The sequence below is a fragment of the Hypanus sabinus genome, chromosome 9, assembly GCF_030144855.1.
Source record: "Hypanus sabinus isolate sHypSab1 chromosome 9, sHypSab1.hap1, whole genome shotgun sequence".
NCBI classification, from domain to species: Eukaryota; Metazoa; Chordata; class Chondrichthyes; order Myliobatiformes; family Dasyatidae; genus Hypanus; species Hypanus sabinus.
This window is the reverse complement of record NC_082714.1, coordinates 154,635,731-154,661,903: the sequence shown is the minus strand read 5'-3', so window position 1 is coordinate 154,661,903 and position 26,173 is coordinate 154,635,731. Positions and strand designations below refer to the sequence as shown.

Sequence of the window (26,173 nt, the reverse complement as noted above, 5' to 3'; positions counted from 1 at the left end):
CTTTAATTATCTTAAACGTTTCAATCAGATCCCCTCTCAATCTCCTCAATTCCAGTGTGTACAAGCCCAATCTCTCCAATCTCTCTGTGTAAGACAGCCCTGCCATCCCAGGAATCAACCTAGTGAATCTACGCTGCACTTCCTCAATTGCCAGAATGTCCTTCCTTAAACCTGGAGACCAAAACTGTACACAATATTCCAGGTGTGGTCTCACCAGGGCCCTGTACAAATGCAAAAGGACACCCTTGCTCTTGTACTCAATTCCCCTTGTAATAAAGGCCAACATTCCATTTGCCCTCTTCACTGCCTGTGTTGCACTTGCTCATTCACCTTCATTGACTGATGAACTAGGACTCCTAGGTCTCTTTGCATTTCTCCCTTACCTAACTCTACACCGGTCAGACAATACTCTGCCCTTTTGTTCCTGCTTCCAAAGTGGATAACTTCACATTTATTCACATTGAATGACATCTGCCAAGTATCTGCCCACTCACCCAGCCTATCCAAGTCTCCCTGTATTCTCCTAACGTCCTCTTCACATGTCACACTGCCACCCAGTTTAGTATCGTCAGCAAACTTGCTGATATAGTTTTCAATGCCCTCATCTAAATCGTTGACATAAATAGTAAATAGCTGTGGTCCCAATACAGAGCCCTGTGGTACCCCACTAGTCACCTCCAGCCAGTCCGATAAACACCCATTCACTGCTACCCTTTGCGTTCTACCTGTAATCCAACTGATATTTTTCTAACAGTAAACAAATCAACATACAAGATTCTGAATTTGGATTATAATAAGATTTTTCTTCTTTAAATCATTATTCTCAGAGTTTAATTAATATTAATTGGCAAAAGATTGTAACTTAGTCATTCCTCATCTTTGATTTCAAAGTGACTCATTATTCACCACTGAGTACATCACTGCTAACACACAGTCCATTTAACTTGGAATAACCACTATAACACATTTTTACCATTCCATCCATCCATAGATTAGCTATATTCTTCCTGTACAAGTGTTTCAACACTACTTGCAGTAAAGCAACTGCAGTGGCCTCCTATACTGCTTAAGAGACTGACATATGTGTTGCTTATAAATGCTGGAGGAACTCAGGTCAGGCAGTATCAATGGAGAGGACTGACACCCTTCTTCAGGACTGATGAAGAGTCTCGGCCCAAAACCTCTATTATTTATTCCTCTCCATAGATGCTGTCTAACCTGTTGAGTTCCTTCTGCATTTTGTGTGTTTCTCTGGATTTCCAGCACCTACAAAACCTCTTGTGTTTCTGACAGTTATATCCCTGCAGTCCAAAAAATTAACACTTCGAGTCTAGAATGACTTAGAAACTATGGCCAACCGATCTCTAATTTTCACATCTAGAATTTTTAAGATGTCTACCTTGATCATTCTCTCACACAAAATGCTGGAGGAACTCAGCAAGCTGAGCAGAATCCACGGAGAGTAAACAGTCGACATTTTGGACCATGACGCTTCATCGGGACCGGTGACATTTCTGCCACAACACCGTATCTTGCAAATTTTAACTAGATTTAAGGATACGGTAAGGCCTAATGTACCCAGATTCTTTCCTCATCCACCAAATCTCATTCCCAGAAACAAGGGACTAAAGATGCTCATTTTGACCAGGTGAATGGACAACAAAATCTTGTTAATCTTGTCAGAAATTATGCAGGGACATATAGCTAAATACTTACTGTATATAACAGACAATCTGCTTTTACTCATTATAGTTCAATGGTATATCATGTTCCAATAACATAAGCAAATTGCTATCATTTCAGACAAAGGAGAATTGCCCTACCTAAAATGTTGCAGTGGGATCCCCCTAGAATTTAGGCTATTGCCCTCAATGACTCAAGATAAGTACACTAACGTTCACCACATAAGCACAAGCAGAGAAAAAGCCCGGCAACTGAGCCACCCATCTGTTAAACACAACTTCCAGTCACGCATTTGTTTTGAAAAAAGAACAAGAAAGCGCTACATATGCGTCAAATAATTTGAACAGTTAATGTGTCCCAAAATATAAAAACACAATTCAATAAAAGCTGTCTGTTAGCATACTTGTCCTGCTCTCAGCTACATAAAATATAATTTTGCAGGATGCTCACCACCAGAAATAAGGCACTGCAAAGAAAATGGAGCCTTGGCCCACTGTACACAGAAAGCGTTTCTTCGGTAAAATAATTCTTTCTGCTTCTGCTCATAAAGCTATGCAAAAAGCATTAAAAAAAATTCCTGTCCAACTGTCACTTAAAGAGCAACATGCAATTTAGATGAAACAAGCCTTTGCTGAAACTGATTACTTCAGTCTGACAGCAAGCATTACAGAATTAATGCTGACATATTTAGGTCATGTCATATATTCAAGGGTCTAGATGGTACTCAAATTTAATCCTGATTCTGACCTATGTTTATTATCACTGACATATGCTGTGAAATTTGTTGTTTTTCAGCAGTAGTGCAATACATAAACTATACTATATATATTTTTTTTAAGCAGTGGATTCTGGTTAATTTGCCCATCTGTTAATCAGGGCAACCACTTATTTGGGGCAACTTTTAAAGAGCAAAAACAGTTCAAGAAACTAGCTGGAATTCCCTTTGTTTATTGGGGCCACTATGCCATTTAATTGGGACAAGACACCGTTGCAGAACAGTTTCTAACTAGCGACAGTTGCCTGTACTTGTGTGGCCGTTTAGAGTGTACTGTTTTAAAATACTGAGTTGTGTGTGCCTGCATTCAAAAAGTAGTGATTTTTGTCACTGATAATTAGTGAGAAATAAGCACTGAGGCAATTCGGAATTGCTTTGCAGTTTCAAACATTCAGGCTTGGAGATGCCAGAAATGGCTGGGAGTGAAAATGAAACTATTTCACGACTTCAACAAGCTAGGATTTACGAAGAATTTGAATTTAATTCATGTACAGTCAATCAAAAGAATACACCTGTGTACACTGTGGTTCTTCAGGCTGCTGAACATTTCATCAGAAATAAATAAAAATGCAAGTGATTTCCAAAAAAGGCATGTTCTTACACATTTCAACTCCTGGATCACTCATCTGTGTCGGTAAGTTAGCATTCCTGGTTAAGCTGCCAGAAGAATAAATGAAGGCATACGCTTCTGATCAAGAGACTGAATTAGTCACAGTGAGGCAGCTAGGCTGATTAAATTCAAATTAGTAAAGCAAGTTGAAATAAATCAACAACAGGAACCAGGAAACTACTGGATTGATGTTAACAAAGCATTTTTTTTAACAAGCATGCTTAACATGGGATTGGAAGTAAACACTGGCCTTACTGGTGTTATCACATCTTGTGAAAAACAATTATTTTGAAAACAAATTGTGACTTCTATAAAATTCAAACATTTTAACAAATATTCACATCATGGAACATATAACAGTGATGAAGGGTCTCCTCCAAAGATCCTGCCTGGCAGACTGAGTTCCTCCAACATGATACTACACTTCAGCAAAATAGGCCCTTTAACCCGTGCTGTCAAAATCAGAATCAGGTTTAATATCACCAGCAAATGTCACTGAAATGCATTGCCTTTGCAGCAGCAGTACAATGCAAAACACAATCGTAATTTTTTTAATTAGTGCAAACAGAAATTTTAAAGAAGTGAGGTAGTGAGTCAATGTCCATTCAGAAATCAGACGGCAGAGGGGAAGCACCAGTTTCAGAATTGTTGTGTGCCTTCAGGCTTCTGTACCTCTTTCCTGAAGGTAGCAATGAGAAGAGGGCATGTTCTGGGTAACGGGGGTCCTTAATGATGAATGCCACCTTTTTAAGGGATTGCTCCTTGAAGATGTCCTGGATACAATGAAGGCTGGTGCCGTGATGGAGCTGACTAAGTTTTCAACACTCTGCAGCTTATTTTGATCCTGTACAGTAGCCCCCCCCCCCCCCCCATAACAGACGTTATGCAAGCAGTTAGCATGCTCTCCATGGTACAACCATTGAAATTTACACGCATCTTTGATTTCATACCAAATCTCCTCAAACTCCTAATGAAATATAGCTGCTGCCAAGCCTTCATTGTAGCTGTGTCAATATGTTGGGCTCTGGTTAGATCCTCAGAGATACTGACACTAGGGAACTTGAAATTGCTTGTCCTTTCCACTTTGATCTATCTATGAACTGCTGTGTATTCTCTCATCTTACCCCTTCAGTTCTTTGCTTTTAATGATGTTGAGTGCAATGTTATTGCTACACCACCACTCAACTAGCTGATATATCTCGCTCTTGTATGCCTTTTCATCATCTGAAATTCTGCCAACAAAAGTCGTGTCATCAGCAAGCTTACAGATGGTATTTGAGTTGTAACGAGCCACAAGCTTACAGGTGTCAAGAGAGTAGAACAGTGAGCTAAATTCATATCCCTGAGGTGCCCAGTGTTGATTGTCAGCATTGTGGCTAACAGTTTAGAAGTAGAGGATCCAGTTGTCAAGGGAGATTCAGAGGCCCAGGTTCTGGAGCTTTTTGATCAGACCTGTAGGAATGATTGTGTTCATCACTGAGCTGTAATCAATAAACAGCATCCTGCCATAGGTATTTGTATTGTCCAGGTGATCTAAAGCCTTGTGAAGAGTCAATGAGAATGCATCTACCGTAGACCTACTGTGGTTATAGGCAAACTGCAGTGGTGTAGGTCCTTGATGAGGCAGAGTTAAACGTAGCCATGCACTTCATCACTGTAGATGTGAGTGCTACTGGACAATAGGCAGCTCTCCCTGCTCTTCTTGAGCACTGGTATAATTGTTACTCTTTTGAAGCAGGTGGGAAACTCTGACTGTAGCAACAACAGATTGAAAATGTCTTTGAACACACAGACTTGTTGGTTGGCACAGATTTCCAGAGCCCTACCAGGTACTCCACCAGGGCCTGCAAATTGAGAGAGTTCATCCTCTTGAAAGTCAACCTAATGTTGGCACCCGAGACAGAGATCACAGGGTTATCAAGTACTGCAGGGATCCTCATAGCCATGGCTTTATTCTCCTTTTCAATGCATACATAAAAGGTCTGCACCAATTCCAAACTAACTGTCCAGGGAAACATAAACCTCAAAGACCAAAACTGTGCCATTTTAAGCAGTGTGGAAATGGGTGCAAGGTATCCAAATTTGATACATTTCAAAAACATGATTGCTGAAATAAACCATGGCTCTTTTCACAATAAGTGTAGATGGAAAGCAGAACCAGAACAAATTTTCTGTAGGTATTGTTCCGGTAACACAACTACTTCTGCAATCATGCATCCTTCAAAGTAAAATAACAGATCCCGTTTCATATCTACCTGTAATAAACATGAAGTCATCTTTTGCTGTAATTATTCACTGTTGCTACTCAAGCCATCAGCAAAAAAGTATAAGATGTAGCGAAGTAAAATAAACTGCATTTTAACAAATGTATGATTTCAAATGAGTGGGGTGCTTACACAAGTAAACATCTGTATTACTGTCACTAAATAATCAACTTTAATCATTGAACTTTGTGGCTAGGTTATTGTACCTACTCCAGCCAAGAATTAGAGCTACTGGGCTAAAGGCTCATAACTGATAGCTTTTCAATACTCATCCAAGCTTTTTTTAAAAAAAATGCATAGCTGAAGTTCAAGTTCAGTTTATTGTCATACACTCAGCTACTCAGGAACAGCTTCTTTCTCTCTGCCATCAGATCTTTGAATGCACATTGAAACGATGAACACTACCTCACTGCTTCTTTTATATCAACACACACAAAATGCTGGAGGAACTCAGCAGGCCAGGTAGCATCTATGGAAAAAAGTACAGTCAACATTTCAGGCCGAAACCCCTCAGCTGGATTTCCAGCATCTACAGATTTTCTCTTGTTTCTGACTTCTTTTATATCTTCTAATTTCGCACTAATTATTTAATTATATATAGGACTTTGGATTAGGAATTACCGAACGTTATGTGGTTTTTCTTGTGTGGTCTGTTTTGTGCTTTTTCATGATATCATTCCGGAGAACGTTGTCTCATTTTTTTAACTGCATTGTATTTGTGGTTTATAAATGACAATAAACAATCTGAATCTAATCTATCTATCTATATATATACACACACACACACACATATTATCATATATCCCATATAATATATGCCGGTGATATTAAACCTGTTTCTGATTCAGCTGTACACGTGTACTACCAAATGAAACAATGCTCCTCTGGACCAAGGTGCACAACGTAGTACATATAACTCAAAGTAATATTACCACAAACGTATTTGTTTATTGAGATACTTTGCGGAATAGGCCCTTCAAGCCACACTGCCCAGCAACCAGATTTAACTCTCGCCTAATCAAGGGGCAATTTACAATGATCAATTAACCTAGTAGCCAGTAGTCTTTGGAATGAGAGAGAAAACCACATCACCCAGAAAAAAACCCACGCATTCCACAGGAAGGATGTATGGGTTCCTTATAGACGACGTCAGAATCGAACTCTGACACTATGAGCTGTAATAGTATCACACCAACCGCTATGCTATGGTGGCATTCTGAAGTCTTGCAATTCCCATACCAGATGGTGATGCAGCTGGTCAGGACACCCTTGATGTGGGGGGGGGGGGGGGGGGGAGGACTCACTTGCCTCAATCTCCTCAGGAAGTGGATCGCTGTTGTGCTTTCTTGACCAGGAAGAGTGTTAAATCCGCCACCACTCAGACACTCATACTGTGTTTTTCCACAACTACTGTCCAATCCTTATAATCTTAAATCTAGGCTGCCTCAATAGCAACAGCTGTATTCAGGAATATAGGTCTATCCCAGGCCTCTCATTACATTATTTGCCTCAAAATTCCTTCAGTATCCCTTATGGAGAGAAAACATTTTAACCAATCCTGCTTCACAATTAAAATTCTCCTGTTATGACAACAGCCTCCAAAATCTCTTCTGTATCTTTTTCTTGTGCCTAAAGACATGTAAGCAGTCAATTAAAGTGACCATTAAAGGAAAGGAGGTGGAGGGGGTCTGTTGCTTTAAATTCTTTGGCATGAGTACATCAGATGTTCTGTCCTGGGACCAGCAAGTGTCATCACAGAGAAGCTACAACTTTCTCTGATATACTTTCTTAGAAGTTTGCACAGATATTACATGTCACTAAAACCTTTGGCAAGCATCCCAACTCACAGTATCACAGCTTACTGCATCCATATTCATGGAAACACCAATGCCAAGGAAGAAAAAAAGGCTTTAGAAAACCAGTCCAGAGGCAAAGCCATACACACCATTGAGGACAGTCACATGGAGCATTGCCACAAGAAAGCACATCTATCAAAGACATCTACCATCCAGGCCATACATGCTTCTCATGACTGAAGTACAAAAAGGTCCCACACTACCAGGTTCAGGAACAGTTATTATCCTACAACCATTAGGTTCCTCAACCAGAGTGAATACCTTTAATCACAATTAATCTGAACTGATTCATTTTCAAGGGCTCTTTACAGCTCATGTTCTCAGTGTTTATTTTTATTTGCATAGTTTGTCTTCTTTTGCACATTGGTTACTTGTCAGTCTTTCTTTATATAGTTTTCATAAATTATATTCTATTTCACTTTTTCCCCAGTAAATGTTTACTAAGAAATGAATCTCTAGTTAGTAAATGGTAGATATACACACTTAGATAATAAATTTACTTTGAACTTTGAATGCACACATAACACAAGAGGTAAATGGAAGCCAATTCAATAGCAACTTTTCAGGAGTTAGCAGGATGGAAAAATCTGACAGATAGACAGGAAAGAGCAATACCTGGACAATAAATGATGAGTTGGATGGCATTAGGTTTATAATTCAAAAAATAATCACGACAAGGTCATGATGACAAAGACACAACAAACGATAACGCTGTATTTGGCAGATGACTGACATATCATAAACCGTTCGGAGAGGTTTTGCTTGCAAACTGGAGATAGATCCCTAACTACAATGCAAAACTCGCTGGGCTTGCGTTTATTTACCCTACTACTTGAGCGGATTGAATGCAAGTGAAAGACTCCTTGCTCACGACCCACCATCCAGGGTTAGAATTATACCGCCAATTCCCTCCAGGTGAGGAAGCAGGCCGGGGACGGGGATCTCGGTCTGGCACAGGGAAGGCCGCGAGGTTTGTACAGCGGCTGGGGCCTTGGGTACCTGGTCCTTTCCCTCGCCCACCCTTACCCTTACCCCTAGCTGCCGCTGACTCCACGGCAGGGCGGGCCGAGACCCACTAGGGCCCGCTGTCGCTAGCGGAACGCATCAGGGCCCGGACACTTACCGGCCTGACTCAGGCGGCCGCCCTGCCCACTCTCATCCCCCGGCGACGTGCAGCGGGCGGCCGAACCCTTCCGCGAAGCCACAGAACCACCGTGAATAGATCCACACGGACGGCCCGCTCCCCGGCGCCGTCAACACAGCCTCGTCGACCTCACACACAACCCTCCTCCCATTGGGAGTGCGGCAGTAAAGCGCCTTCCCATAGGCCCGGGCCTCACCCAATCAACGTTCACCCGATGCGCGATGACGTCAAAGACTTCTCCCACCTGTTGGTTTGTCCAGAATGAAGACTTCACCGACATCGTTCTGTCAGTGCTTGTTGGAATTGGTTTAGTATTACCACATGCTCCAAGATACAGTGAACAGCTTGCTCACACAGTTTATACACGTCCAATCATTATACAGTACTTTGAAGCAGAACAAGGCAGAACAAAATAATTCTGAATAAGCTGAAGGTATAAGAGGTCCTGCAGATGCTGGAAACCTCGAGCAATGGACGCAAATCGCTGGAGGAACTCAGCAAGTCTGGCAACATCTCTGGAGGGAAATACAGCACTGTGCGGCTGGGCGTTGGACTCCCTAACCAACAGTCGGATGTCACAGCCACTCCTCCCACCCTATCATCCTCAACACGTGTTTCCCCTGGGTGTGTGTACTGAGCCGATTGCTACCCTCTGTCACACGACTGCATGGTCAAACACCTGAATAATCACACTGTCAAGTTCGCTGATGACATGATGGTGGTAGGGCTCACCACCAACAGCGATGAGACAGCGGAGAGGAGGTGGAAGAGCTTGAGATCTCGTGCCAGGCAAATAACCTCTACCTCAATGTCAACAAGACAAAAGAGGTGGGTATCAACTTCAGGAGAACCCGCACCACTCAAACCCCTCTGCAAGCAGTTTCAAACACCTTGAAGAGCACATCTTGCACAACTTCTCACGGTCCCAGAAAACGTTCTACACAAATCAGGAAAGCTCAGCAACACCTCTACTTTTTGAGGAGGCTGAAGAGAGCTGGGTCTCTACTCACGTCATTCTACAGATGTGCAGCAAAGAGCATCCCAACAAGCTGCATCGCTGCATGGTATGGAAACTGCACTGAGTCAGACAGAAAGGCTCTACCACAGGTAGTCAAAACTGCCCAACGCATTGTCGGCACCAGCCCCTCCGCCACCAAGGACGTAAATACAGAAAGGTGCTGGAAAAGGGCCAGTAACATCAAGAAAGATTCAAAGTGCATTTATCATCAAAGAATGTGTAAATTATACAACCTTGAGATGTATTTGCTTCAGGGTAGCCACAAAGCAAGAAGCCCAAAATAACCCATTTAAAAAAAGACCAATTCCCGATACACAAGAGAAAGAAAAAAATGCACAAATCATGCAAACAATTGTAGCGGGACAACTTTCCGATCTAAAGATCTCTCCCACCCTGCTCATAGACTGTCTGTCCCAATCCCATCGGGGAGGAGGCTACACATCATCCACACCAGAACCACCAGACTCACATACAGGTTAGTAGATGATTTGGTCATATGGATGTCTTTTGGCCAGAAGGGCCTGTTACCATGCTGTATCTCTAAGAACAAAACAATACCTAATTAACAGTAAAAACAGCTCTAGATAAATCAAACACCAAAGACTTAGAGAGTTCTAATCTACACTGGCACTGAAAGTGGGGCAACATTCACAGGCTGCTCAGCACAATCCTCTCTGATTTGATTAAAAACAAGCGACGCATTTCACTCTATGCTTTGATGTACATGTGACTAATAAAGTCAATCTTTTCTTTAATCTTTATAACCAGGAACAGGTCTCCTGGGAGCTTCTGGGCCAAATGACCTCTTTCTGTGTCCTAATAAGCAATGAAAACTGAATTTTCAATACATTAGTGCATTACACACTTCATGTATTCAATCAATATAAGATTTCTTTTCCATCTGTCCCAATTGTGCCAAACTAGTTGAAAAGCTGGCCAGTTTCCTCAAGCATTGTTTCATTCTGAACCCATTCTGACTCATAGTTTCAAAAATCGTTTGCAATCTTCAGATTGTCTCCAACTGCTTTAATCCCAAGTGTTTCTGAGAAACAATCATTATAATGTAGGAAACACAGCAGTCAATTGCTCAAGGGAGAACTTCACTACTGTTTTGATTCATCCCAATCACTTTCTCTGAAAAGTTTTGGCTTATTTGTGCTGGAGCCAAGCTCACAGTGCTTCAGTTCCTCCATCTCACTGAGCAAGGAGAAACATCTACAAGTGGGCCATTGCAACCCTACCTACCCAAATAAGTCAAAAGATTGCTGTAGCTAAAGGCATAATGGACAATTGAAAGTGTGCTTAGTCCCCAGCTCTATTCGTTTTACTCTTATGACTGGGTGACTAAGGCAGCTCTAATGCCATATTCAAGTTTGCTGATGATACCGCTATTGTAGGCCAAATCAAGAGTGGTAACGAACCAACAGAGAGGAGGGAGATTGGAAATCTGGCTGAGTGATGACTCAACAAAAACCTCTCACTCAATGTCAACAAGACCAAGGAACTGATTAGACTTTAGGAGAAAGAAACCCTAAGTCCATGAGCCAGTTCTCATTGGAGGATCTTTGGCGGAGAAGATCAGCAACTTTAAATTCGTAGGTGTATCTCAGGGTTGTATATGGTGACATATATGTACTTTGGCAACAAAATTTACTTTGAACTTTGAAATCTGTAGTAAAATGAGATGAGTAGGTACATCCCATAGTGAAATGGGAACACCTCTTTCACCCTTATTAGGGAGAGAGAGAGCCTGTGGTATGTCAAATACTGGGTGAACGAGTATTCTTTGGAGTACTGCAAGTCTGTGACTTTGCTGATGCTTTGCTGCACTCTTGAATGCTCGGTGGTGGGTGCCAATGCTTTTTTTTTTGCTGGTGGGGGAGGGGGGATTATTGCTTTGCTGCCGCTAATGTGTGAGAGGGGGCAGCTGTGGGGGGGCTTTGGGGTTCTAACATTTAACTGTCATTCGTTCTTTGGGGCACTCCTCTGTTTTCCTGGAGGGTTGCGAAGAAAATGTATTTCAGGATGTATATCGTATGCATTTCTCTGACATTAAATGTACCTTTGAAACCTTTGAATTTGATACATAGGCCTTTTTAATACTAAAAATACACTGAGTGATATTTGAAAGAAATTATCATTTCACAATCTTAATGAATCTGCATAAATAGAGATGATTGAATGAAGTGAAACACAGAAAAGAAGCTTAAATTACTTCAGTATAAGTCAAGAAGAATACAGCTAGAAGGAGCTTAGCATCTACAGTAGTGCAATGGTTAGCACAACACTGTTACAGCTCGGGGCATCGGTGTTCAAAGTTCAGTCCCGGTGCCCTCTGTAAGCAGTTTGAACATCCTCCCCATGGAATGCATGGGTTTCCTCCGGGTGCTCCGGTTTCCTCCCACAGTCCAAAGACAGACAGGTTGGTCGGTTAATTGGTTATTGTAAATTGTCCCGTTGAGTAGCCTAGGGTTGAATTGGTGGGCTGCTGCCAGCATGGCTCGAAGGACCAGAAAGGCCTGTCTGTATCTCAAAATAGGTGCAGTTTTGTGCAAAAGTCTTAGGCACCCTAGCTATCTACAATAAATGCCTGAACCTTCTGCGCAGTACTGTAAGGAAATAAATCTATCATGTGATTGTGAGCTACAGCATTGACAATGATTCACATGGGTGTTCAATGCAGAAATTTTCCATTAAAGTTGAATTTCTTTTGCAAATTTTGAACAAAGGTAATTCTCAGCTAAAGGAAGGGCTAACATTTAGGTAATTTGCCTACTTTTGATGCAATGTCTAGACAGCCATTCTTTCAGTCTTAGCCATTCACATCCAACAGCCTCATGACTGAATTCTAATTTTGATCCATCCCACATCATCCCTGTGTTTACTGACTTGCACTGCTTCTACTTAAAAATGATTATTATTCTTGCTTTCAAATTACTTCTTGCGTCTTCTTTACCCTTGCCATCTCCCCCTCAGCTTTATAACCCACCAGGATCTTTAAACTCCTGCAATTTCTTGTGGCGGTACGAACTTGCTTTTAATTGCTTTGTATCTGGCAGTTGTTGCCTCAAAGCTTTAGTTCGAAGTTATAATATTCTTTCCCAATCTTCTTGCCTCCAAACCTCCCTGATTTTCCAACACAGAATCACAGAACTGTTATAGTGTGAAAAAAAGGCTATTCAGACCAAACAAAATGGGGAAGAAAATTATTTTCTCCCCAAGTGTATATCAAATACAAATTTACAAATTGATTGTTACACACTCAGTTGCCACTCTACTAGTTTCCTCTTGTGGTTACTGAGTGTGTGTTTGTGATCTGCTTCTGCTGCTGTAGCCCATCCACTTCAAGGTTCAGAATGTTGTGCATTGGCAGAGATGATCATCTGCACACCACTGCTGTACCACATGGCTATTTCAGCTACTGTCACCTTCCCATCAGCTTGAACCATTCTGTCAGTTTGAACCTCTGATCTCCCTCATTAACAAGATATTTTTGCCCACTCAACTGTCACTTACTGGATCTTTTTTTGTTTTTTGTAGCATTTTCTGTAAACTCTGGAGACTGTTGTGTGTGAAAATCCCGGAAGATCAGCAGTTTATGAGATGCTCAGATCACCATGCCTGGCACAATCAACCATTCCTTGGTAAAAGTCATTTCAATCACATTTCTTCACCATCTTGTTTGTTCTGAACAACAGTTGAATTTCTTCGCCATGTCTGCATACATTGAGTTGCTGCCACTTGATTGGCTAGTTGGATACTTTGCTTAACAAGCAACTATATAGGTGTACCTAATAACGTGGCCACTTCATGCATGATACACCGATGTATGGTATGGAAGCACAGACTAGATGGGCCAAAGAGCCAACATCCATTCTGTATCTCTCCATGATCCTATGAGAGGGGACAATCAGAATAAATTATCACCAGTAAATTAAAGAGAGATGGCATTTCATGATTCAAAGTATAGTTGAGAGATTGACGATGAAATTTTCTCAGGAAACTATTAGAAGCAGGAAATACAAAGCTTCAAGAAAGCATGAGAGTTGAAGGGGTTTTGGACTGTTATAACACAGATGTCAAATGTTGAATTAAATTAGATTATTAGAACCTATTAGATTCCTTCTTCAGCTCTTTACCTCTTCAACCTATCGCCTCCCAGCTTATTTCATTTCTCCCTCCCCCCACATTCCCCCTCACCTGATCTCCCCTATCGCCTACCAGCTAGTACTCCTTCCCCTCCTCCCACCTTCTCATTCTGGCTCTGCCCCCTTCCTTTCCAGTCCTGATGAAGGGTCTCGGCCAGAAACAACGTCAGCTGTTTATTCCCCAGCATTTTGTGTTCATTGCTAAAATGTGGAATAGTCTTGTTCGAGGCAGTAAACTCCATATCTCTCCATGTTAAGTCATCCAATTAACCACTAGGAAGTGTTGGAAGGTGCTTCAAAACATACAAACTCAACAATCTATAATGATGTCATTTCATTTAACCGTTGACATTTTTTAAAAATCCCCTCAATCTTTGTTTTTTTTGCACAGGATCATAAGCATCAGCACATATAAATCACAGTAAACCAAACTTGTATGTACAAATAAATGCATTACTCATGCCCTACTGTAGCATAGATGCACTTAATTGGAATGTGAGAGGAGATTCCATAAAACCCAACACAGAATAGTTGATTAGGATAGGCAGCATCTGTGCAACACTTTATGTACAGCAAGTAAACTCATCAATTGGGTTGACAGGCGGAACAGCGAGATCTCCGCACCAGATCTGGATGTAAAGCAGTGAGGAAGTAGCAGCTGTTATTAGAAATGCCTCCGAGAGGACTATAAACTCGTGATTTGGAGGCTTGTGTGCCCAAATCACCCGGAGATCTGTGTTGGCTGGAGTCAGGGCTTTATGCTTTGGGTCTCAGTAGGGTCACCCATGCCAAACAGGTCAAAGGGTAGAGACCAGACTAAGAGCAGTCTGTCATTCCTCCAGAGGTTCAGCTCAGGGCTAGCAAATCTGGCTCATCAAAAAATATATATTTACAGAAACAGCAATGAAGAATCCTTCTGTATCTGAGTGTGACGGTGTTCCTGAGTCTCCACCTGGAACTTGCTGGATTGACTGTAATGAAAACCAAGCTTCTGACACGATGAAGGAAGCCCTGAACAGTGCTAGAGATGGAGAGCCTTCATTGCTGCCCTAAACATCAGTGCCAGAATGGGCAATAGAGAGATTAGGACTGTGTAATATCAACCAGAGTTGTAGCTCTTAACTACTGTGTACTCTGTCAGAAACTGCACACACAGAGGCACTGGATGAGAAAAGGAATGAGATTGACTGTGACATCTCTCGAGACCTTGAATTATAGTTCTCATTGAGTCTGGAGAAAATTTGGTAGATATGGGCAATGTGGTTATCTAACTAGAACAGCATGGAACAGCAGTGCTCAATACAACACTTTACAGTACCGGCAACCCGGGGTCATTTCCTACCGTTGTCGTTAAGGAGTTAGTACATTCTCCTTGTAACCGCGTGGGCTTCCTTTGGTGTCCTCCAACATCCCAAAGACATACAGGTCAGAAAGCTAACTGGTCACAAGTGCAATTGGGTAACATGGCCTCATCAGGTTGGAAGGGCCTGTTACTGTGCTGTATCTTAAAAACCAACAGAAGGCAACTAAAATGTCACACCTCTTAAATAAATAAATGAAGGATTCTACATTCCTCATGGTGACACATTGCATATAATCAGATCGATATAATCCAGCCTCATTGTGACTTTGCTGGTGCTGGACTAATACTAATAATAAATGGATAATCAACCACACCTTTATTTCACAATTTCCACATATTACATAGCAGTATAATCAATTACCCAGTGGGTTTAAAGAGAGCATAAAATATATAAATACTACAGACCCAGACTTCAGTTACAAATCGACCCATGTTACCGACCCTGATGGCCCAGACCCCAACCTCGGCCACACTCCAGACCCCTGACCGTGGCCATACACTGGTTGTACTCTGAACCTCCCACTCACAACCCCAATTAGCATGTGAGGTAGATGCTGAGCCACCAGGATTTCCGAACAAACGGAGTCAGGTTATAATAGGTGGCATGAAGTATTGATGAGCCTTGTTCTCAAGAACTTAAAGCAACCACAGACAACCAAACCTAAATTTCATCAGCAAATTGATAATTGGACACTACCAGAAAATTGGTAATGTTATTTGTTCACCTTGACGTGAAGAGTCTTTTTCTGTTGATCAGTGTCAGAAAAAGGCAAATAAAATCCACTGTGATTCAATGTTGTAAAACAATAAAATGTAAAGACTTCTGGGGGGCAGGGGATGAATACTTTTTATAGGCACTATATATCAGTACAAGTGACTCCTCAATTATGGGGAATATGTGTTCCTGGAAAAGAGTACATATCATAATTTTCTGCAATATGTATCCATATTATCTACACATACGTCAAGAAACGGAAATTGGAAAAAATGTGTTTATTAATTTGCACATACACTCAGTGGCCATTTTATTATGTACATCTGCTCATTTATGTAACTCACTGCATTAAAGCATGCAGACATGGTCAAGAGGTTCAGTTGTTGTTCAGACCATACGTCAGAATGGGGAAGAAATGTGATCTAAGTGACTTTGACCATGGAATGATTGTTGGTGCCACGGGGGGGGGGGGGGTGGTCTGAGTATCTCAGAAACTGCTGATCTACTTGGATTATCCTGCACAACAATCTCAAAATTTACAGAGAATGGTGTGGGAAAAATAATCAGTGAATGGCAGCTCTGTGGATGAAAACGTGAGAGGTCAGAGGAGAAAGATCAGATTGGTTCAAGCTGACTGTAACTCAAATAGCCACCTTTTACAACAGTGGTATGCAGAAGAGCATCTCTAAATGCACAGCATGCCAAACCCTGAAATGGATATGCTACAGCAGCAGAAGACCACAAACATACACACAGTGGCTTCTGAGTGCATGGTTACTCAGTACAACTCTAGCAGTACCTGAACTTATACTTAGACTCTATTTACTTCTGCTGGTCTGGACATGGCCAATTGAACTAAAAACATTACCCATTTTCTGGTATCACTCAATTATCAAGACAGCTTGACCATCACTGGTTCCCATCTACTGTTGCTTACCATGCATGCTGTTTATGAATAATGGTCTTCATTGTTACTTAGGTATAAAGAAATTGCCATCTAAAGAAACTAAACATTAGAGATTCTGTAGATACTGGAATTCCAGAGTAACACACACAAAATGCTACAGGAACTCAGCAGGTCAGGCAGCATCTTAGGAAAACATCAGGACTTATAAAGGGCTTCTGCCTTAAGTCGGCTCTTTCTTCCTTTCCATAGATGCTGCCTGACCTGCTGAGTTCCTCCAGCACTGTCTGTGTTGGCATATTCTGAGACAGACATCTTAATTAGCATAGACAAGTTGGGGTTAAGGGCTTGTATACATGCTGTATCACACACTATCATTCTATACAAAATGGCATCAAGTGCCAGTTTACAGTCATGTCTGTTTGTAGTTCAGTGTGCCTAAAATCCTCCAGAGGACCACAACCTTGTCGTGGTTTGGAGGCTTGCGTGCCTCAATGACCTAGAGAGCTATGTTGCCTGGAGTCAGGGCTTTATACTTGGTAGGGTCACCCATGCCAAACAGGTCAAAGGGTAGAGGCTAGACCAAGACTGGTCTACTGATCCTCCAGGTTCGGGGATTCAGCTCAGGGATAACAACTCTGACTGGTCAAACAAAATTGTTATGGAAACAGCAATGAGGAATCCTTCAACATTCAAGAGCAATGGTATTCCACCTGGGACTTACATATCTGACAGGACTGAAAACTGAGAGGATGAAGGAAGCCCTGAACACTGCCAGAGATAGGGTACCTTCATTGCTGCCCTTAATGCCAGCGGTGTAACGGTCAGTGGGTAAGTAGCATCTAAAATAACAGAATGGCAGAAATACAGTGGATGCTGGAATCTGAAATGGGAAAAGAAACCACTTGAAATACTTAGCAGGTCGGGCTGAGAGGAAAGAAGATTGATGACCTTTCATCGGAATTCTGACTCAATCATTTCTTGTGAAGACAAGGATCAGAATATTTGCTGGCTTTCAATCCAACTGCACAACACAATGTTTGTCTCTGCAAACTCCAAACCTGGGTATAATATACCTTTCTGGATATTTTTTCCCAAGTTGGTTGAGCATAGGGCAGGCATTCATCAAGAGTCATAGACCTGCTGAGTTCCTTCAGCACTCTGAGATGGGCATCTTAGAAACAGATTTTTTGGCCCATCTTGTCTTTGCTGGCCTGGTTTTCTGCCTAGTACCATTTGCATGCACATGGGTCATAGCCCTCCTATCCAAATTTCCCTTAATGTTAAAATTGAACCTGCATCCACCACTTCATTTGGCAGATCGGTCCACACTTTCATGACCCTCTGAGTGAAGAAATTTGACACCAGACCTCCTGTAAATATTTCACCTTTTACTCTTAACCTATGACATCTAGTTCTAGTCTCACTCATCCAACCTGAGGGGGAAAAGCCTGCTTATGTTTGCCCTCATAATTTTGTATACTGTATCTCTACAAGGTCTCCCCTCATTCTCCAGGAAATGAAGACTTCACCTGATTAACTTTTCCCTGTAACTCAGATCCTCAAGTCATGGCAACATCCTTATCAGTTTTCTCTGCATTCTTTCAAGCTTATTGATACCGTTCCTGGAGGTGGGTGACCAGAACCACACACAACTCTCCAATCTGGGCTTCGTCAACATCCTATACAACTTCACCATAGCATCTGAATTCCTGTTCTCAAAGCCCTGCTTTATGAAGGCCAATGTGTCAAAAGCTCCCTTTATGACCTCATCTGCCTGTGATGCCACTTTCAAATTATGGATCTGTATTCCAGGGATCCTTTGCTCTACTGCACATGTCAGAGCTCTGCCATTCAGTGTGCAATGTTTTGATACCATTTGTACCAGATCCTAGTCCATATTCAAGGGGGCCTGGCACATATCTATTGCCAGGGAGCCATTCATTGCTTTCCAGACAAGTTCTCCAGAAAAGGGCTCCTTTTGCTTTAAAGGATTTAAATTACGCAGCATACAACTCTGAGATATGTCTTCCCCACAGACAGCCACGAAACAAGAGCCGTGGAGCCCATCCAAAGAAAAAAAAATCAAACCCCCTCCCCCACTTGCAAAACAAACTGAAGAAGAAAAACAAGCGAAAAAGACAGAATATAAAACACAAAATCAAAAGGCATATTTCAGTTCAGCTCAGTGTTCCTTATCTGCAGGGAGATTCAAAATCGCCCAAACAGGCAACAAAAATAAAATGAGCGATGATAAAAACTAGAAGCACATCATATTGTGTTTCAGTCCACAGTCTGCGTGGATTAAACCTTGCTCTGGCATCACTGAGTGGGAGGGGATAGAGGGAGAGACGGTCACATACAGACACCTTCCTGGAGGCTGGAAGACAGCACTGAACACTCACTCCCCCTCTGCACCTGCCTTGATTATTTCAATCTTTCTTGGCACTTTCATCAATAGGATCTGCAAGGGATGGATTCGATCATGGGCCTACACCCCGTCTCCAGGCTTCCTGACTTCGAAGCTGCACCCTTATGAAACTCCCTCGGGGGCAGCAAAGTGCCAGATCCCTCGATCGGCCCAAAAACACACTGCCAGAATGTAGATCACAAGCTTCAGCGGCAGAACTACTTTTGAAATTAAAAAAAAGATGCAGAAGTGACGGCGGCATCTTTGTAAACCGTCTTGAGGATGCTACCTTTGGTAGCTTTGCTTGCTGGCACCAATTTCTTTCGCCCCAGGTCAAAAACTTTCTCTAAGTGTTTGATTTGAGCTCTTGCTCCTACAACCCTAGCAATATGCACAACTAAGTCCTGATCCTGCCCCCAGTAACCCCTGCTCCCCAAATTCCCTCTTCTATCTGCAGCCAACATCCAGTCCCAATCCCGGAGACCCCAAGCCCAATCTTGTTGGTTTTCGAATTTTCAGTCTTACGGATTCCCCACAAACACAAAAACAGCTGATGCCAAGACTCAGTCTTTCTGTCTCCGCTCAATATAGACTGCAGGCTGATCTTCCCTACACTAGCAGCCTTCCTAGTATCACCCCACCACACTTTATTTGCGTTCTGTTATTGATTTCCCTTGTACTACCTCAATGATGTGATGAAAGCATCTGTATGGATGGCACTGTAATTAGCTATACGTGACATTAATAATTACCAACTATCTAATTTACCACCCACCTGTCACATTTAACTTAGGAGGCATTCTCTATTGTGCAAATCATAAACACAAGAGATTCTGCAGATGCTGGAAATCCAGAGCAACACACACAAACTGCTGGAGGAACTCAGCAGGTCAGGCAGCATCTATGGAGGGAAATAAACAGTTGATGTTTCAGGCTGAGACCCTTCCTCAGGACTCAGCCTGAAACTTTGACTGTTTATTCCCCTCCATAGATGCTGCCTGCCCTGGTGAGCTTCTCCGGCATTTTGTATGTGTGTTGCTCAAAATTTCTAGCACTTGCAGAATCTTGTGTTGGTGTGCATTTCTTTTCCCTCTTTAGATTTTACAGTACTGAACATACTGATTAAAAATGTAAAGGTTGTGCAAGATTACTTGGACCTTGAGAGCAAAAGCTTCACATCCAACGAGCTGCGGGAATAAGTGGCACTCTTCTCAACAGAAGGTTGCTTTAACCTGCCAGGAATGGTCCATAGAATCTATAGGCTAGAGAGCTCAGCACACAAATAAAATGGACTGAATAATTAATAAATAAACATGGGCCAACATGAAAATATTTGGCACCAGTAGCTAAGAAATTATTCACTTTGCACTTACATCATTGCAAAGAAAGGCTTGTTCAATCAGTAACATTCAGTAAATGTCTAATGTATTAAAGAGTACAAAATGTAGGGGGAACCTCAGCAGATCAGGCAGCACCAATGGGGAGGAACAAGCAGTTGAGGTTTCAGGCCGAGACCCTTCACTAGTCCCGCTGAAGGATGCACAAAATGCTGGAGGAAGTCAGCAAGTCAGGCAGTCACTGTTTCAAGCTGAGATCCTTCAGACGATTCAGGAACAGCTTCTTTCCCTCTGCCATCCGATTCCTAAATGGACCCTACCTCACTTCTTTAATAAATAGTATTTCTGTTTTTGCACAATTTAAAATCTATTCAATATATGTATACTGTAATTGATTTATCTATTTATTTATTTATTGATTTATTAGTATTATTATTTTATTTTATTTCTTCTATACTATGTATTGCATTAAACTGCTGCTGCTAAGTTAACAAATTTTATGACACGTGCCAGTGATAATAAACCTGATTCTGATTCATCAGGACTAGAGAAGGGTCAGGGCCCGAAACGTCGACTGTTTATTCTTCTCCATAGATGCTGCTTGACTTACTGAGTTTTTCCGCATTATGTGTGTGTTACTCTGGATTTCCAGCATCAGCAGAATCTCATGTTAATGTATTAAGATGCATGTGTTGAACTACGTTTCTGCAATTCTTCTTCTAGACTGTAACAAAATAAATGATCAAAGGTAGATTTCAGCAAAGTTACGATATGTAGCATCGAGAGCAGAGGGTGAATTTTAAATCATGTGTTTTGAACAACTATAGTAAACAGAAGGACTGCAACAACCTGTGGTTCTACACGGGCTTGCTTGAGCATCCAAGTTACAGGAAAGTCAAATGAAGTACAATATACACTCAGTAGCCATTTTATTAGATACTCTAAACACCTGCTTTTTTATGCAAATATCTAATCAGAAAATCAACTCAATGCATAAAAGCATACAGGCATGAAAGCATTCGGTCATTGTTCAGACCAAACATCAGAATGGGAAAGAATGGGGACTTCGAATGGGGGATGATTGTTAGTGCCCAACAGGGTGGTTTGAATGTCCCAGAAACTGCTGATCTCCTGGGATTTTCACGCACAACAGTCTCTAGAGTTTCCAGAGAATGGTGCAAGAAACAAAAAAGCATCCAGTGAGCGTCAGTGTTGTGGGCAAAAATGTCTTGTTAATGAGAGGTCAGAGGAGAATGGCCAGACTGGTTCAAGCTGACAGGAAGGCGACAGTGATTCAAACAACCACACGTTACGACAGTGGCATGCAGAAGAGCATCTCTAAACGCACAACACATCGAACCTTGAGGTGGATGGGCTACAGCAGCAGAAGACCATGAACACACACTTGGTGGCTACTCTATTAGGTACAGGAGTTACGTAATAAAGAGGCCACTGAATATAGACTTCAAGAGACCCTATACTGTACTTTGACACACAAATACAGGTTTCAGTGGTGTTCTGTTCCTGTGAACTGCTCACAAATAGGAATTGCAATTGGAAATCTGCTTCCCACCTGGCAGATGCCACTGTGGCCAGCAAATCCATCCCACCCATCTCCAAATGCTCACTAATGTGTATTTGCAGGCTATTCCTAAGCTGGGCAACTGTAAGCTGGGGAAAACCTCTGAAGTAAAACCAAAAATAAAAACTATTTTGAGTTAATTAGTGTAATCTTTATTGAAGGGGACTTTTGAAAATGGTCAGTGGAATTGAGCTACTGAGGAAGAGAGGGAAACAATTTTAAAGGTTTGTCAGTGTACTGGGAAGAAACTACAAAGTAACTCTGGTTAAATACCCAAAGGTGTTGCTTGTAAATGAATGTGCCTGCCAACATTTACAGACGACAGTAGAAATCACTTTCTGTCACTGATTTCTCTCTAGGAGCAGAATTAGAGGGACTATTTGGCTCATCGAGTCTGCTCCACCATTTCATCATTTTGCTCTCAGCCCCAATCTCCTGCCTACTCCCTGTATCCCTTCATGCTATGACCAATCAAGAACCTATCAACCTCTGCCTTAAATATACCCAATGACTTGGCCTCCAAAGTTGTCTGTGGCAACAAATTCCACTGATTCATCACTCTCTGGCTGGAGAAAATAGGTGCCGATGACCTAGACTGAGGTGGGTGCAGAAAAAGGGCAAGACCATAAGATATAGGAGCAGAATTAGGTCATGTGGCCCATCAATTCTGCTCCACCATTCTACCTTGACTGATTTATTATTCCTCTCAAACCCATTCGCCATAATCTTTGATGCCTTTACTGATCAAGAGCCAATCAGCTTCTGCTTTATAAATACCCAATGACTTGGTCTCTACAACCGCCTGTGGCAATGAATTCCACAGATTCACCATCTCTGTTCTAAATGGATGTCCCTCTATTCTGAAGCTGTGTCCTCTGGTCTTAGACTCCCCCACCATAGGAAACATCCTCTCCACATTCACCCTATCGAGGCCTTTCAATATTCAATAGGCTTCAAAGAGATCCCCTCCACCCCCCCCACCCCCAATCTTCTGAATTCCAGTGTGTACATGCCCAGAGCCATCAAACGCTTCTCATATGATAAGCCTTTCAACCCTGGAATCATTTCCATGAACCACCTTTGAACCCTCTCCAGTGTCAGCATACTTTCAAAATGGAATGCTAATTTTACTTAAATGCAGCGTGACCAAATGACTGATTTCTGCCACGACTCTCAATGTTCATTTGTTGACTTATGGAGGTGCCACTGCACAGGATTGGAAAACTCTGCAGAGGTTCCACAAACTCTGAGTACGTTGCCGACTCAGCCAGCCCTGCCCACCATCGAGGGCATCCTCAAAAGGCAATGCCTCACCAAGGTGGCATCTATGATTAAGGATGCTCACCATCCAGGACTTGCCCTCTTCTCATTACTACTCTCAGGAAGGAGGTGCAGGAGCCTGAAGATGCACACTCAACATTTTAGGAACAACTTCTTTCCCCTTACAGTCAAGTGGTGGAGGCAGATACATTGGGGACATTTAAGAGACTGTTAGATAGGCACACGGATGATAGAAAAATGGAGGACTATGTGAGAGGGAAGGTCCTAGATCTCAGAGTACGTTAAAAGGTCAGCACAGCATTGTGGGCCGAAGGACCTGTATGCAGCTGTAAACTTCTATAATCTATTATTATTTTTTAAATTAGAGATACAGCATGGTAACAGGCCCTTCTAGCTTAATGAGCCTACCCTGCCTTATTACACGCATGCGTCCAATTAACCTACGTCTTTGGAATGTGGGGGGAAAGCAGGACATCCAGAGGCAACCCATGCAGTCACAGGGAGAACATACAAGGTCCGAGGCGGGAATTGAACCCAGGTCGCCTGTACCGTAAAGCGTTGCCCTTACCACTACGCCACTGTGTCGCCACGAATGACTGGTCACCTCCAAGGTGTCACTGCACTGGTCGGGAGGCCCCCCCACAGACAGTGGCTCCTGCTCCACCTTCAGATACTCTCTGAAGATATGGAGGGGTCAAAGCAGAAATGGGGCTAGTTTGGGTGACTGATCTTCCTGTGGATTTGCATCGTGGCCAAATTGAAGAGGACGTAGTCGGTGCAGTGGGCAGTTTGGAGACTGAGTACAGCAGACTGCCAGTACGCATGGGCTGTACTTGTGGTTAGGGGGTTCCTCTGCATTTCTCCATTACCCACTGAGACATTCCAGTCCATTACTCTGGGTGTCAACAGGGTAATCACAACAGGATGTGTTAAGGCTCAGCAGACTTCTGCAGATGCTGAAAATCTAGAGAAGCACACACAAAATGCTGGAGGAACTTAGCAGCCCAGGCAGTATCTATAGAGAGAAATAAACAGTCATAGTTTTGGGACAAGACCCTTCTTCAGGATCTTTATCAAGCATCGACTATGTATTCCTCCCCCTAGATGCTACCAAACTCTGCCATGGGTGGCCCCAAGCCTGGCTGTGAAATGAGGAAGGTTGGGCATGTGGCTAGCAACCCCATTCCATAAAGGCCCAGAGCAAAAGAAACACCAACAGGAGCCCCCTGGGAGAGGAAGGATCTTGGTGTTTTCATCCAGCTGCTCCGGTTTCCTCCCACAGTCCAAAGACATAGCAGTTAGTAGGTTAATTGGTCATTGTAAATTGTCCCATGATTAAGCTAGGGTTAAACAGGTGGGGTGCTGGGCGTGTGGGGGCAGAAGGGCTTGTACTCTAAACAAATAAATAAGATGGGCTACACCTGGGACAACTTGAAAGACTGGCCTAGGACAGATGACTCTGGACAGCTGCTGTCCATGGCCTATGCACCAGTTGGGGTGCTGGCCATAAGAATGTGTAGTTGCTGCCTGACCTGCTGAGTTTCTCCAGTGCTTTGTGTGTGTTGCCAGACTTTTGTTAGCTTCAACTTTTAGGTATAACAAACTGTATTCTCAGCACAGCACATCAGTGGGATAACATTAAGAAACTAACAATGGGCTTCTAGAACGAGCGCTGTCAGTAATATCACTGGATTCACAATTGACCGACGGCTTAACACTTCCAGGATCTTGAGAATCCTCGGAATCACTGGAGTACAGGATGAGAAAATGAAGGAGAACGGTGGGGTGTGTGCAGGAAAAGTACTGCCAAGTAAGTATATATTTCACAATGATTCTGAGGCAGAATGACATGGGTTCTACTCCAGACAACAATGGTGAACAGCAGAGGTGCGGCCATCTCTAGTCCGACACATGACTGATAGCCAGGCTCAAGATGAAGGGTAGCATATCCAGGATTTTGATTCTCCTCTTACTGTTTTTCACGACCATTGTTCTTCATCGCTAACCTTTGTCTCTCGTTTTTATGACATCACAGCGAACCAAAAGAGCAAAGGGAAAGAGGGGAAACAAATGTTTTTGCGGCTAGGAGATGAGAGCCACCGCAGCCTCACTGCTCCGAGGATCCTTGGCACCAGTGATGAAATCATTTATCCTCCTGGCTACATGGACCAAGGAAAAGATGTCCTCTCTCATCACAGTGTGATTCCTCTCCGCAAGGTATTCCATATCTTCCTCTGGGAATTCATCTGATTAATGACAAAGAGGTCAAAGTTCAAAGTAAAATTAATATCAAAGTATGTTCTTCTTTCATTTTTTTTAATTCAGCACAGTAACAGACCTTTTTGGTCCAAGGAATCTCACTGTCCAGATACACCCAGGTGACCAATTAACCTACTAATTTGTACATCTTCTCACCTAAGGAAAAAATGTGCTGGCATTGGAGAGGGTTCAGAGGCGGTTCACGAGGATGATTCCAGGAATGACAGGGTTTTCATATGAGGAATGTTTGATAGCTCTGGGTCTGTACTTGCTGGAATTTAGAAGGTTGGGGGGGGGGGCAATCTCGTTGAAACCTTCTAAATTTGAAAGGTCTAGACAGTGTAGATGTGGAAAGGATGTTTCCCATGGTGGGGGAGTCTAGGACAAGAGGGCACAGCCTCAGGATTGAGGGGTGTCCATTTGAAACAGAGATATGGAGAAATTTCTTTGGCCGGAGGGTGGTGAATTTGTGGAATTTATTACTACAGGCAGCTGTGGAGGCCAGGTCGTTGGGTGTATTTAAGTCACAGATTGACAGATTTTTGACTGGACTTGGCATCAAAGGTTACAGCGAGAAGGCCGGGAAAGGGTTTGAAGAGGGGGAAAAAGGTCAGCCATGATGAATGGTGGAGCACACTCAATGGGCCAAATGGCCTAATTCTGCTCCTATGTCTTATGGTCTTTAGAATGTGGGAGGAAATCAGAGCACCCAGAGGAAATCCTCGGGGTCACAGGGGAGAACATTCAAACTCCGTACAGACAGTGACGGGAAATGAACCCATGTTGCTGCTGCTGTAAAGCGTTTTGCTAACTGTTGCTCTACC

The 26,173-nt window shown here is 42.6% G+C and overlaps 2 protein-coding genes across 12 annotated transcripts in view; both read right to left on the bottom strand.

Moving 5' to 3' along the window:
• The window catches only part of ncoa6 (nuclear receptor coactivator 6), a 77,558-nt gene extending 69,070 nt beyond the window's left edge, over positions 1-8,488 (bottom strand). For all 11 annotated transcript variants that reach the window (XM_059980858.1, XM_059980859.1, XM_059980860.1 and 8 more), the window contains exon 1: positions 8,312-8,488. The gene's annotated coding sequence lies outside the window, so the exon portion shown is untranslated. The remainder of the gene's footprint in view (positions 1-8,311) is intronic.
• Positions 8,489-15,156: 6,668 nt separating this feature from the next.
• LOC132399917 (glutathione hydrolase 7) overlaps positions 15,157-26,173 on the bottom strand; it is a 93,491-nt gene continuing 82,474 nt past the window's right edge. Inside the window, exon 16 of the mRNA XM_059980835.1 lies at positions 15,157-25,336. Coding sequence (XP_059836818.1) covers positions 25,173-25,336 — 164 coding nt within the window. The 3' untranslated portion in view covers positions 15,157-25,172. The remainder of the gene's footprint in view (positions 25,337-26,173) is intronic.